At 41.6% G+C, this 13538-nt stretch overlaps 1 protein-coding gene across 1 annotated transcript; it reads left to right on the top strand.

Moving 5' to 3' along the window:
• Positions 1-2926: 2926 nt before the first annotated feature.
• LOC108279949 (gastrula zinc finger protein XlCGF7.1) lies at positions 2927-13211 on the top strand. The gene is made up of 2 exons (XM_053688350.1): positions 2927-3062; positions 11482-13211. Exons 1-2 carry the CDS (start codon positions 3000-3002, stop codon positions 12418-12420), a joined length of 1002 nt encoding a protein of 333 aa, XP_053544325.1. The 5' UTR covers positions 2927-2999; the 3' UTR covers positions 12421-13211.
• The last annotated feature ends 327 nt before the right edge of the window (positions 13212-13538 follow it).

The raw sequence follows: 13538 nt of genomic DNA, 5'->3' as shown, positions 1-13538 counted from the left end.
GCTCACAGTATAGAATAAAACTCTCCACGTTCGGCAGTTAAACGGCCTCCTGTGTATCTGTGCTCAGCTCATCACTGACTAAGCTCACTACACCTGTTACAACACAACGAATTTCCTTTCTACATATTACACAGGCAGAATTTGATTATATAGGTACATAACCATGAAATGTCATAATTGAAAGCATATTGCTTTTGGTTAGGCTGAATTGTAATTGTTATGTGATGTATAGCTTGACAGTTCATCAAAGTGTAACGAATGAATGTTTTCTATAAATGGGTTCCCTATTAAATTGAGGCTTGTTACTGTTTACTCCAGACTCTCAGGCTGACCATGAACCATCTGGTTTGTGAAGACATAGATGCATAACAATGGAGGATTGCAGGCCAGCATACTAACATGTGAGTCAAAATATATAATTTTCAACCATGTATAACATTTTCAGTGTAGGGTCATTCAGTGTCAAACATTTCCAGGCTACAATGTTTGAATTTGGTAATATTTGTTAACTGAGAAGGGGAGCTTCTGGATAGGGCTAAATATGAAGTTTAAAAAGTAAGCAGAAAGAAAGAATAGGTAACTTGGGTGATATTTGGGGAAGGCTTTAACTGAAGTTGATAAGACATATGACACTGTGTGTGACACGATACCAGTAGTGCACTGAGTAGGCCCCTTAGTATCATTATGTCTCATATGTCTGTGTCAGGGCATTATGAAATTGTTTAGAGAGAGCATTCACACAACCTAACAATTGATGCTTATTATATATGTTTCTGTGTTCCAGTGCCTGGTAATATAGGGTTTACTTCCTGGCTTGAAGGATGAAGCTTTAGCTAAGCAAATTCAAATGACACACCATTACCTGAAACCTTATAAAATAAGTTTTTTAAAATCCTTTCTTGATATTTTAATAGCATATTGGTTAGGGCTGCAGTGGTACATGTATCTGTGTGAACCAAATGGATATGAGGTGTTCAGTACGGAACATGCAGTTACACGAATTTAATACAAGTGTTTAATTCAAGTATTTATGTAACAAATATATGTACTGTATGTAACAACTTCATAACACTCAGAACCGGATCAGAGTGCCAGACCGACTCTAACACACAGATGAGAGTCCCACTCCAGAGCTCTTTTACGCAGTAGAGATAACAAGCCTCAAAATTTCACCACAGGAAAGACAATATGTGACATCAGCTTGCATAGTACGGACAAGAGGCAACAAATGAAAATAGTGATTGGATCGTAATCTGGGGTTCCCCGTTGTTACTGACCATGTTCCAAAACATAAATTTAGTGTAAGCGTAACAATTTCAATCAAAATTTTCAAATATTTAAGCGGCATACCAATATTTAAAAAAGCTTGGTCTGTTTCTCCAAATAAATCGGAACACTTTATAAGACTTGGATTCACTGGAGTTATTGATTGTGCTACATTTTAAATTCTGGTCACTTTGGACCTACAGAGCTGAGTTACTCTTCTGAAATTATTTGTATTCAGCAGCACAATGCAAGTCAGACCAATGTGATAAGGCATGAGGGTAAATTTTATTATTGGGACCACTGTTCTTTAATTGTGCTTTCACACCAGTATTTTTGGTGTTTGACATCATAAACATTTCAACCCTTTTCTGTGACAATTTGTGTCTGTAGTGACCATATTCGGTTACATGTTTGTAGTTTTGTCCATATTTATAGTCTCATTGGTTTCCATTTCATCAAGCTTGAATTATATGTTTATCCTTTTTTGAGAAGATAAGAAATTTGGGTTTACAGATTATTCTGAAAATATTTTGATAGGAATATTATATTTACATCCATTATTATGCATGAAACTGTTATTCTGTATAATTGATTATTATTTTGGTAAAAAAAAAAAAAATCACCTTGTTAACCAGCCTAATTAACAGTTTATCAGTTTAAATGGTGGGTGTAGAATGTGATGTAGCCCAAGTTTACATGAGGATGTATGTCTTACCTGTATCTTTTTCATTTTTCTTTTAAAGCAATTTCAGCACTGGACTCGTTTCCTTCCTTTTTGGCCTTTCCTTCAATTGCTGTTTGGAAATCATTGCTTGCATCTGATTCAGCAATTGTGATTCTGCATGTCTGTTTCGTTGCTTACATTTTGAAACCTTAGCAATAATAAGTTTTCCATTTGTGAATTCAAGTTTGTTTTTCCTTGATTTAATGTGCTTGTGTGGGTATTTGCTAAGTGACAATGATTTATTTCACAGTACTTCATATATGGGAGTATGCAAAGACTCTGCTACTTATAAACATTGTCAAATTAATAATAAAAAAAATTAATCAGTTAATATATAACTGCACAATTCTTTCATTATTGCATGAATATGTGCACTGTGATTTAGATTATGAAGCACACATTAAATTGACCGTATTTAAATGTCATAGTAATGATGGGGAAAATGATTTAATGAAAAAAATGACAAGGTGTCATCTTTTTATTAATTTTAAATACAACAGAATTATTATAGTACAGATATAAATAGGTTTAGTTGGATCTTTGTAATATAATCAGTAATGGATAAATATAAAGGCCATGTTTTACAGAATATTGAGTAGTTTCTAAACCAATATTACGAAAAATATTTGTTCGTTAGTAGCTATTAATTATTTTTATTAGTAAAACCATAACAACCACAAATACTTTTTTCTGATTACTGGGAAAATTCCTGCCGCAAACTCAAAACAGAAGGAAAGATCCTCATAAAATGGCGCGTTACCCAAAATCCATCTTCTTCAAGTCCAAAGAAAATGACGTTACTATATGGTTAACGCTGATTGGCAAACGCAGTTCCAAGCAAGAAGCTCCTCTCACCAATGAGAAACCTTTTAATACCCCTTTCACCAATGAGAAACATATAGTCACGCCCCTACCTTTAGACACGCCTATTTTCTCCGCGCGGCAGCAATCCCTGTCTCTGAATCTCTATATTTTCCTTCCAGTGTCCTGATTCTTTAAACCTCTTATAATGAAATCCAGACGGCACTCTTTAAGAAAATCCCCACAGACTCCTGATGCTACTGGCTCAGAGGTAAAGTTTAGTCATGTGTCTGATTTCTCTTTTCCTTTTTAAACTCTGAGAACTTGTTTATAATTAAGTGACCATTACAACACTATATACAACAAGCAGAAAACTTACCCGCTAACGCCGCGCGTTCTGATGACGTCACCAGTTAGTCTGCGGTACAGCTGGTTTTATATTGGGACATATTCGCTGCACATTGGAGATTCTCTCTTATATTTCTCAAGAAATTAACATAAAAAGGACGAAATGTGTATTATCCGTCAGTAAGGGACCTGTAAAAGGTGTATAACCTGTACAGCTGTGTAAGATTCTACCAAGATTATAGTCGTCTACTTCACAGGACGTCTGACTTATTGTGTTAGGATTCAGTATGGAGTGGGATGTAAGACTCACTATAAGGGCTTAATGTTGTTAACAAATAAGAGGGATCATAAAACTCTAGTACTGTCCCGAATAAGCTATTTCACTTAACAGATGTTCAGATATAGTCTACTAGACAAGATAACAGCTGAATTTATTAAAATCACACACGCACACACACATTATATACATATATAGAATGAGAGAGAATTTAAACATTTTTATTTTAAAAAAATTCTAAAAGAAAAAAATAATAAATTCAATAACATATGTAAAATAATGCATTACGACACTGTCTATTATTGCTACCAACTACAGCAAAAATAATTTTAAAAGCTTTTTACATTTTTTTATACAATTAAAAAAAGAGAAAAATAATAAAAAGTCTAAGTATAAGGTACACATGTAAAACCAAATGCAATACGATAATATTCATTATTGCTACTAACTACAGAAAACAGGTTTTTAAAAACTCAGTTTAAAATTTTTTTTTTTAATTTTGTACATTCTGAAACAATTAGCAGATTAGCAAACCAGAAGACAAGCCTGCTAACTGTTAGCTAGGTAACTAACGTTCATTAGATGGAAATGTGTAACATGCTCCACTTGTTAGATAGGGTTGTGGAATCTTCTTCAGCAAAAAGCACTCCAAGAGTCTCAGGGTCTTGATGTTGAAAGATAGACTTTATTATTCAAACAACAAAGTCGAGCTAGTCTGCGGATCAACTCCCTTGCTTATCCTTGATGCATGCCTTTATTCAATTCTAAAACACTGATCTTATCAGGTGTTTTTTTTCCCTCTTTTTTTATTTATTCAGACATTGGCCGTGGACCACCATTAATTCTAAAGGCCCTTTCACCCTGAGTGCGATGTGATAAAGCGAAGCGAATGGCAGACGAACGATGCTTTCATACAGAAAGCTACACGATTGTTCGCTTCAGCTAATTCCCGCCTGCACACTAGTTAGCGCAACCCACTGTTTAGCTGATCAGTTTATCGTGTTTGTCCTGAGAGGAAGAATCACTTAAATGTTGGCGCATAGCACCACAACACAAACTGTTAGGAAGCACAGAAACTAACTTTTCTTATTTTATTTTATGTGTATTCTACCCAGAAACTGAGCTTTTTGAACAGCACCATCAAGCTGTTTTAGTCTGAATGAAATAATGTTAACTATAACACAGTAGTGGGAAAAAAACAGAGTTTAATGCCCAAGACCAGCCCACTTTGATCAGAACTGAACTGTCATTTCAGTTACTATTGAGTTGTATTTATTACTGATGTTTTAACAAGAATATAAAGATAAATAACAAATGAGATGCTGAGTATTGTTTTCTACATAAAGTCCAACTGTAATATTAGGGGAAAAAAAGATTTGTTTGCATTCAAACAAATATGAAGTATTTCAGTAAGAAATATACTTTATTCTATGGCATGTGACAACGGTTTGTTAAAGGCCAACGGTCAGTAAAAGGCCAACTGGATGGAAACAGGTGGGATACAGCAAATATCACAGAGTTTTTTTTTAACACTTTCACTTTGTAAATAATAGAAATGTGCAAAAAGTGGATGGAAACTTGGCAAATGATAACAAGAACTCAATATCCATTCTCTTATCTCTTCCAGAATACTCTTCTTTGGTATTTACACTGGTTTTCAAAACAGCTTTCTGTTCTATAGTGTCACCTATCTCACCCTTTTGTGCAACAGCAGCATCTCCGTGCACGTGAACTAAAGCTCAAATCTAATTGGACGGCCCGTTTCTTCGCTTAGCAACAGGGGAAAAATTGACATACTGAACTAAAAAAATGCGTCGCTTTGTCGCGCCGCGAATGACGCACCTGGTGTGAACAGCTTCATATGGATCTATTGTTTTGCTTCAAGAGCGCCATCACGTCAGACTTTTGCGTCGCTTAATTGCGCTCAGTGTGAAAGACCATTAAAACTTGGGCCTGCCTCCTTACATTATTTTTAATGCTGGTATGGTATAGCCAACTCTCTTTTTTTAAAAAAAGATTACATTCCGAAAAGATTACATACATTCCCAGCTTCAACAGGTACCAGTATACTGATTAACAATTGGTTACACTCCTGAAGCATAAGTTTTAGTGGATTAACTCATTTAATTGATTATACCTTGTTGATACTATTTCACAACTTATACTTTATACATGAGTGAATTATACTTTGATTGATTAAAATATTGTATAATGGATGTGGTTGAAAATGGGGTCTTATTCAGAAGGTTTATTCAGAAGACTTTGTTTGGGGTGGAACAGAAGATTTATGCACATGTTCAAAACTAATGTTTATAGTTTCGTAGCAATTCACAAAAATATACACTATCATTCAAAAGTTTTCCATCAGTGTTGTTTCAGATACATTAATGAAACAAGTGTAATACGATTCTAGTGTTATAGACTTAGGTTTCCGAATAATATTCCATGACAGAGTGGGGTGATACGACAACATTTTCACTTTGTTGAGCAGAAGTTTGTAGTCTGTTTCCTGAGAGCTCCAGAGCCGGAGTGCTGTAAACTTTCTGCCACTTTTGGGAAATATCAATGTTTTCAGGTCTATATGTTCTCTGTCGAACGTCTGTGAGAGAACGGCACCCAGCCCGGTCACTGATGCATCCGTGTGTACCGTGAACAGCAGGGTGAAGTCCGGGTTATGTAGCACTGGAACGCTGGTGAGAGCCTCTTTCAGGGCTTGGAACACCTGCTCCGCCTCTGTAGACCATTTCACCCGGTCCGGTTGTCCCTTCTTTGTGAGATCTGAGAGGAGGGAGGCTACAGAGGAGAAGTTAGGCACGAATCTGCGGTAATACCCCGCCAACTCTAAGAAGGCCTGTACCTGTTTTTTTGACTTAGGCCGAAGGTAGTCCTTAACTGCCTTGATCGTCTTTGCTTGTGGCTTTAGCAGGCCCTGGCCAATACGGTATCCTAGGTAATGTGCCTCGGTCAGCCCCAGGTGACAATTTTTTGGGTTGGCTGTCAGCTTGGCCTTCTGGAGCTCTTTCCCCAGGTGGAACAAGTGATCAGACCAAGTGGAGGAGTGTATGACCACATCGTCCAGGTAGGCGGCTACAAACGTACGATGTGGTCATTGGATGATATCTGTCAGCCTCTGGAACATTGAGGGCACTTCGTGTAGCCCAAAGGGGACAACCCAATACTGCCAGTGGCCATTTGCAGTACTGAAGGCAGTCTTTGGTATTGCTTCTGTGGCCAGTGCCACTTGCCAGTAACCTTTTGTGAGGTCCAGTGTGGATATGAATCGGGCTCTCCCAAATTGCTCCATTAGGTCGTCCACTCCATTAGGTGGGGCTAGCTGTCAAATTCTGAGACCTGGTTCAACTTCCAGAAGTCATTTCAAAAGCAGATACTTTCGTCTGGCTTAGGCACAATCATGATGGGGCTGGACCAGGGGCTGGCGGACTCATCTGTGATGTTGTCCCGAAGCATCTGGCCCACCCCCTCCTCGATAGCCTTGCGGCGGGCCTCCGGGACATGGTAGGGCCGCTGTCTAACCACCACTCCTGGACGGGTCTTAATCTCGTGGTGGACCAACTGTGTCATCACTGGAGTAGTTGAGAAGACATCGGTGAACTGGTCCACGAGTTCTGCCAGCTCCTGTTTTTGTGTGAGGTTAGATCCTCTCCCTGCTGGACCAAGGCCCATTTGCTGTTATCTGTGTCAATGGTAGCAAAAGCAGAAAACATTGGAGCAGGCTTGATACACTTCTTCAACAGGTTTGTGTGATATGTTTCTGTTTCAGCTTGCTTACCAGGCTGCTGCGGGCGATAGTTCACCGCACCCACCCTCTCGAGGACTGTATGTGGGCCTTGCCATCGGGCCAGGAATTTACAGGAGGTATTCAGTACTAGCAGGAGCATGCATTCAACAGGCTGGAACTCCCGTGGCTGTGTTATGTGATTGTATGCTGTTTTTTGTTCCACCTGAATGGCTTTTGTGTGTTCCTTTATGATCGGAGTCACTCGATCCATCTGCTCCTGCATCTCTTGTACGAACTTGATGACTGAGTAAAATTGTGAGGGCTGTTCCTCCCACGCTTCCCAGGCCATGTCCAGTAGTTCTTGTGGTCGCCGTCCAAAGTGGAGCTCAAATGGTGTGAAGCCCATGGATGCTTGAGGGCACTCCCAAACAGCGAAGAGAACGTATGGAAGGACATTAGTTTAGACGTAAAAAGGCCTACCTTGGTCTGTTAGTATGTCCTTCGGGATCCCCACATGGTTGAACAGGAGTACAAGTTCCTTAGCAATGTTGTGTGAGGTGGCTTTACGTAGTGGCACTGCCTTGGGGAACTGTTGGTCCTTGTCTTAGGGACCACCAGGAGGTCACTGCTTTCTCCTCTGTGGTTGGTCCTGTAATAGAGCAGACCTCCCCTGACCAGTAAGTAGGTTGTGAGGAGTCCTTGGTCTAGATTCTGGTCGACCTTGTCGATCTGTCGCACCTGTGCCCAGCAGTGTTTCAGATGATCGTCTTCTTTCTGTTCCCAACCGATGTTCCCCTGTCGTTTCATCTGCTGGAGTACAGAAGTGTTATGACCGAGTCTAGGTTGGGTATATTTTAAAACACACAAATATATACATATAACTGTACAAAGAACCAAAAACCAGACTTACCTTCAGGGTGGGCCAAGGCCAAAATAATAAACGAAAGGATTCTTTGTTTAGTCGCTAGTTTACTTGAAAGGAAAATAACAACAAAGGAAAACAAGTATCCTTCCCTAACTCCCTAAACCAAAAACTATGACAAAATAACCCCTCTCCCAAAAGAAATGGCAGCCACACCCCTACTGCCGGTGAACCGAGTGCAAAATATATACAGTGGTGTATAGAATATCCAAACAGGTACAGGGACAATCAAACTCACAGTCAAAAACCAGGCAAGAGTCAAAAAACCAGAACAGCAGCCAGAATATAAAATTCAAGCAACACAACAAACACACTCTCCGAACACCAATGCACATGTGACCACCTGCAGCATCCCACGCCATTCTCACTCCTCTTCCTCTTTAAATAGGGTCACCATTCAGTGATCTCATCCTGGGAGGCGGGAGCAAGGCAGGCTAGGGCAGGCTGGAAACTCTATGAGGGAGTTCGGACCTGCACACAAACATATGGCACAGCACACAGAAACAACTTCCCATCCCAAAGATAGCAAGTTGTAACAGAAGACATTGGCTTAGTACATATATGTGGCTCACCTTCTGCAGTGGCGTTCCCCTCATCCTGGGAAATGTAGGCCTGCTGGATCCGTGAAGCCTTACCTCATTGGGGCGCCCTCTTGGTCATGGCATCTGGGCCGGTTGGGAACCCTGGCCAGTCTCTTCCCAGGCGTAGTGGCAAAGGAAGGTCTGGAATGATACCCACCAGGAGTGGCCAGGTGCCTGTTTTGCCTTTTATTTGCACCTCAGCTGCGGGGACTTCCCGTGCATCCTCATGTACGCATGTCACCGTGATGGTTCCTTTCCTGATGGCAGTCATTTTTGGCAGGATCGTCGGTCTGGCAAGGGTCACCATGCTAACTGAGTCCAACAAGGTTGTGACTGGGTATCCCTCTACCCTTGCTGTTAGGATTGGTGTTTTGGGTGGGTTAGGTGTGTGAAGGGCACACCCTGCCAGCCAGGGTTTCTGGGCTTTTTTCAGGGTTTGTAGGTCCGGCTCTGTTGGCATGGCCTCATCCTCAGGTGTTCCGTAGGCGGGGCGACTTCGGCCATTCCCTCTCTCCCCGGTGTAGTTCCGTTCCGGATGGCAAGGTGGGGGCCTTCTAGGAGGGTTGAGTGCTCATCGTCCTTCCCTGCCGAGTTCCAGGGTGGGCAAGGCTTGTTCCAGGGTGGTTATCATTTCTTTGGGGTTATTTTGAGCCTGCAATCCCATGGCTTGGCATTCTGCAGGCAGCAGAGTTCTTAGGAACCAGTCCATGGCTAATTTCTCAGCAACCTTGGTGGCAGTGTTTTGGTCTGGCTGGAGCCACCGCTTGGCGATGCAAAGGAGGGCGTCCACCTGTCCCCGTGGATTGGCTCAGGGCTGGTAGCACCACTGGTGGAACTCTGCTTCCGCTTGGTTGGGTGTTGGCCCACATCGTGCTAGAATCTCGCTTTTAACATTTCCGTAGTCGGCGGCATCTTCGGGTGAGAACATGTGATAAGCTGTGCGGGCTTTCCCCGAGAGTAGCAGGCCGAGCATGAGGGACCACTCTTCGATGCCCCAGTTTTCATTTAGGGTGATCCGTTTGAAGGCCTCCAAATAGGTCTCGATGTCATACTCCTGGGTCAGGCGTAGTTGAAGGCGCTGGGTTTCTCGGCTGGGGTCAGGGAGAGGGATGGCGGCAGCAGGGGCCGTTGTCAACTGTGTTAGGAGCTCTCTGGTTGCGACTTGTAGGCTCTGGGTGAGCTGTTGAGTCACTGATTGTTGTTGAATGTTTGTTTCCAGCAAGTGCTGCAGCATGAGATCCATTTGTCTCTGGGTGTCCGGGTGTGTGCTCAAGCCTGTATCCTCCACCAGTGTAGCGAGCTTAGCCTGCGGTGGTTTGAGCACAGACACACAGGAAGCCACTTAGGTGCAGAGTGGGAGGGTTTTTATTCAACAGAGGGTGTGTGAAGGTGAGAAAAAGTGTGGTGGTGTGAGGTACTCGGGGTGTGTTGTCGTCCTCCAGGCCGTAAAGAGCATGATGCGGTCTCCGATGGAGGTTGAGGCCCGTCCTGGAGGTCAGGGAGCTATGGGTAGGCAACCACGGAGCGAAATCCTCTTCTGTAGTCGTATCTTCTATGAAAATAGAGAACAGAAGGTAAGCATTGGTTTGGAGACGGTTCTCTTCTTTGTTAGAGGAGGCAGGCCCTTTTATATGCGCCCGTCGGCTGCTGGATGGTGGATGGCTGCCGGTCTGATCATTAGCTGCCAGTCATGTGTGTTTCTGCCACGCACACTCTGGCTGTCCAAAACATTAGTGGTGCTGAAGCAAAGCTGTCCTTTCAGCATCCCGGTGGCAGGTGTGGGAGGAGCGCTTTTCTTCTTTTGTGTGCATGCATATATATATATATATATATATATATATTATATATATATATATATATATATATATCAATCTCAGAGCCGGGGCCTAATGCCCCAGTATAGTGACGTGACGGGGACACTATACTGTAAAAACACCTCTTATCTCTTTTGGATGAGATGTTAAACTGAGGTCCTGACACTCTGAGGTCATTAAAAATCCCTGGCAAAAAATCTATGGTATCCTGGTGAAACTCCCCCCATTAGCCCTTCTCTATCATGGCCCCTAATAATCTCCATCCCTGAATTGGCCACATCACTCTCTCCCCTCACCAATAGGTGGTGTGTGGTGGGCGTTCTGGCACACTATGGCTGCCGTCACATCATCCAGGTGGATGCTACACACTGGTGGTGGTTGAGGAGACCCAAAGCACCCCCCCAATACAATGTAAATGCATTCTATGCCTAGAAAGTGCTATATAAATGTAAGGAATGAAAAAAGGCTCAGCAAAATCCAGAATTTTTGGCCACAACAGTTAAAAGAATCTATGTGAAATCCTTTATGGACTGATTATATCACACAAGCTTGGCGACCACCATACGAGTCCCCATGGATGCTGTGTTACTGGAATTGAAGCATGCATGTGGCATGATATAAACTTCACACCTGAATGAGTAACACAGTAAAAACACATTCAGTGCTTCAGCTTGAAAAAACATTGACGCCCAGAGTAAGGTAATCTTTGTATGGCTAGTATCTGAATGTGATAAACATACCAAGATTTACATTAACTATTTCTGTGTGATTAGTGATGAGAAATGATGTGTACGGTCAACTGGTTTTGGCATTTGTAAAACTGGGCTGCAGTTAATGGAATTATGTTACAAATCTAAAATTACAAAGCTGTTGCAGCCAGTAAAGGTGGGTGATTGGGTGATCAAGCCATATTACAGTATTGTAGGAGACGTTTCCAAAAACAGTTCCATAAACACATGGGGACAAAATCTAAAATAAGCATCTTGAATAATTTTATTGTGTTTTCCAGATGTACCACTGCTCAGATTGTGGGGAGAGTTTTACTGAAAGTCATCATTTCAAAGATCACAAGTGGATCCACACAGTGGAGAAGCCATTTTACTGTGGACAGTGTGGGAAGAGTTTTACTCACCTATATGATCTCCAGCGACACGAGCGCATTCACACTGGACAGAAGCCGTATCACTGTGGACAGTGTGAGAAGAGTTTTACTTTTCAGAGTAATCTCCAACAGCATGAGCTCATTCACACAGGAGAGAAGCCGTATTACTGCTCCCAGTGTGGGAAGAGTTTTGCTCGTAAGAGTAATCTCCAACGACATGAGCGCATTCACACAGAGGAAAAGCCATATTACTGCTCCCAGTGTGGGAAGAGTTTTACTTGTAACAATAATCTCCAGCAACACAAATACATTCACACAGGAGAGAAGCCGTATTACTGCTCCCAGTGTGGGAAGAGTTTTACTTTTCAGAGTAATCTCCAACGACATGAGCGCATTCACACAGGAGAGAAGCCATATCACTGCACACAGTGTGGGAAAAGTTTTAGCCAACTATATACTCTCCAACAACACAAGTACATTCACACAGGAGAGAAGCTGTATCACTGTGGACAGTGTGGGAAGAGCTTTACTTGCCAGTTTTATCTCCAACGACATGAGCGCATTCACACAGGAGAGAAGCTGTATCACTGTGGACAGTGTGGGAAGAGCTTTACTTGCCAGCGTTATCTCCAACAGCATGAGCGCATTCACACAGGAGAGAAGCTGTATTACTGTTCTCAGTGTGGGAAGAGTTTTCGTGACCAGAGCAGGCTCCACAGCCACCAGCAGAGTCATACAGGACAGAAGCCGTACCTCTGTGGACATTGTGGGCGGAGCTATACTCATTCAAGTTCATTAAGGAGACATAAGTGCTCTAATATAAAGCCATCAGATTTAGCCATGTGAATTTATCAAATTAAGATACATATTTTACATTTTATTTTTTAAAGTGAGGTCAAGAGACATTCAGACATTAAACTTTAATATTATTTTATTTGTAATGGACTGTAGTATTCTGTGGCATGGGCTTTTATTGCTTACTCTTTGGGTTTTAGTGAAATTCATGATTTTATTTTGTTTTCCTGTTTTTCCCAAAACGCTCCAATACCAAGGATGGAATACATATATTTAACCAGTGGTAATGACCACTTTAATCATCCAATCCAGACCTCTGAGTTAGACACATGACTCTAACTTCTCCCTCTAACATAAGACTTTCATTTAAAATGATTTTTAAATGCAAGCTAATGTTGTATATGTTAGTCGTTATATCATACACTTTCTGTCAAACTGTCAGTCAAAGTAGTGTGTGCGGATTTATGGCCTTTTGTGCTTCCCTGGCCGACGTTTCTGAAGGTAACATAATTTATGACCGGGGTGGGGGGGTAACCCTATCGACTGCATCAGTGGGTCATTCTGGCCCCTGTGTGTCTGGGCAGTGGTGGAGAGGGGTGTGTGGGGGAGTAGCCCCGCAACAAAGGTGTTTATGTTAATGAGTCTGGGTTTTTTTTTTTTTTTTTGGGGGGGTGGGGAGGGCTAAATACGTCTGAAAAGCGTATCAATGGTTAATATTGGGTTTGTTACTGTGTGGGGGTATTTAGTTTGTGTAACCACATTGTTAGAAAAAGCATGATGTTTGAATGTGTACATATATGTGTAGAATATTTGTTTGTGAAATAAATGAAAACAAATGTTGATTACGTTTTTTGGGAGCCCGATTTGCCTTTAGGAGGTTAAAGTTCAGTTTAGGAGGTAAAGCATTTTTTTAAAGAATCTGTTTAAAAGAATCACGTGTATTACATACCTTCTAAACATAAACCTTTAGGAGGTAAAAATGATTAAAAGAGCTGTTTAAAAATAATCGCACATATTACGTGACTTCTAAACAAAGATCCTTATGCGGTAAAAATGTTAGTGTTGGCTAAAAGAATCGCCGTATTGTTTAAACTAGAAGATGAGTTTTCCCGAGATATCTTCCATTCGCTGGGTTAAAGCAGTAATGATGTTAAATCCGAATCACATCT

Source organism: Ictalurus punctatus, chromosome 19 (genome assembly GCF_001660625.3).
Source record: "Ictalurus punctatus breed USDA103 chromosome 19, Coco_2.0, whole genome shotgun sequence".
Taxonomy (NCBI): Eukaryota; Metazoa; Chordata; class Actinopteri; order Siluriformes; family Ictaluridae; genus Ictalurus; species Ictalurus punctatus.
The sequence above is the reverse complement of the archived record's forward strand: the minus strand, read 5'-3'. Positions and strand labels throughout refer to the sequence as shown.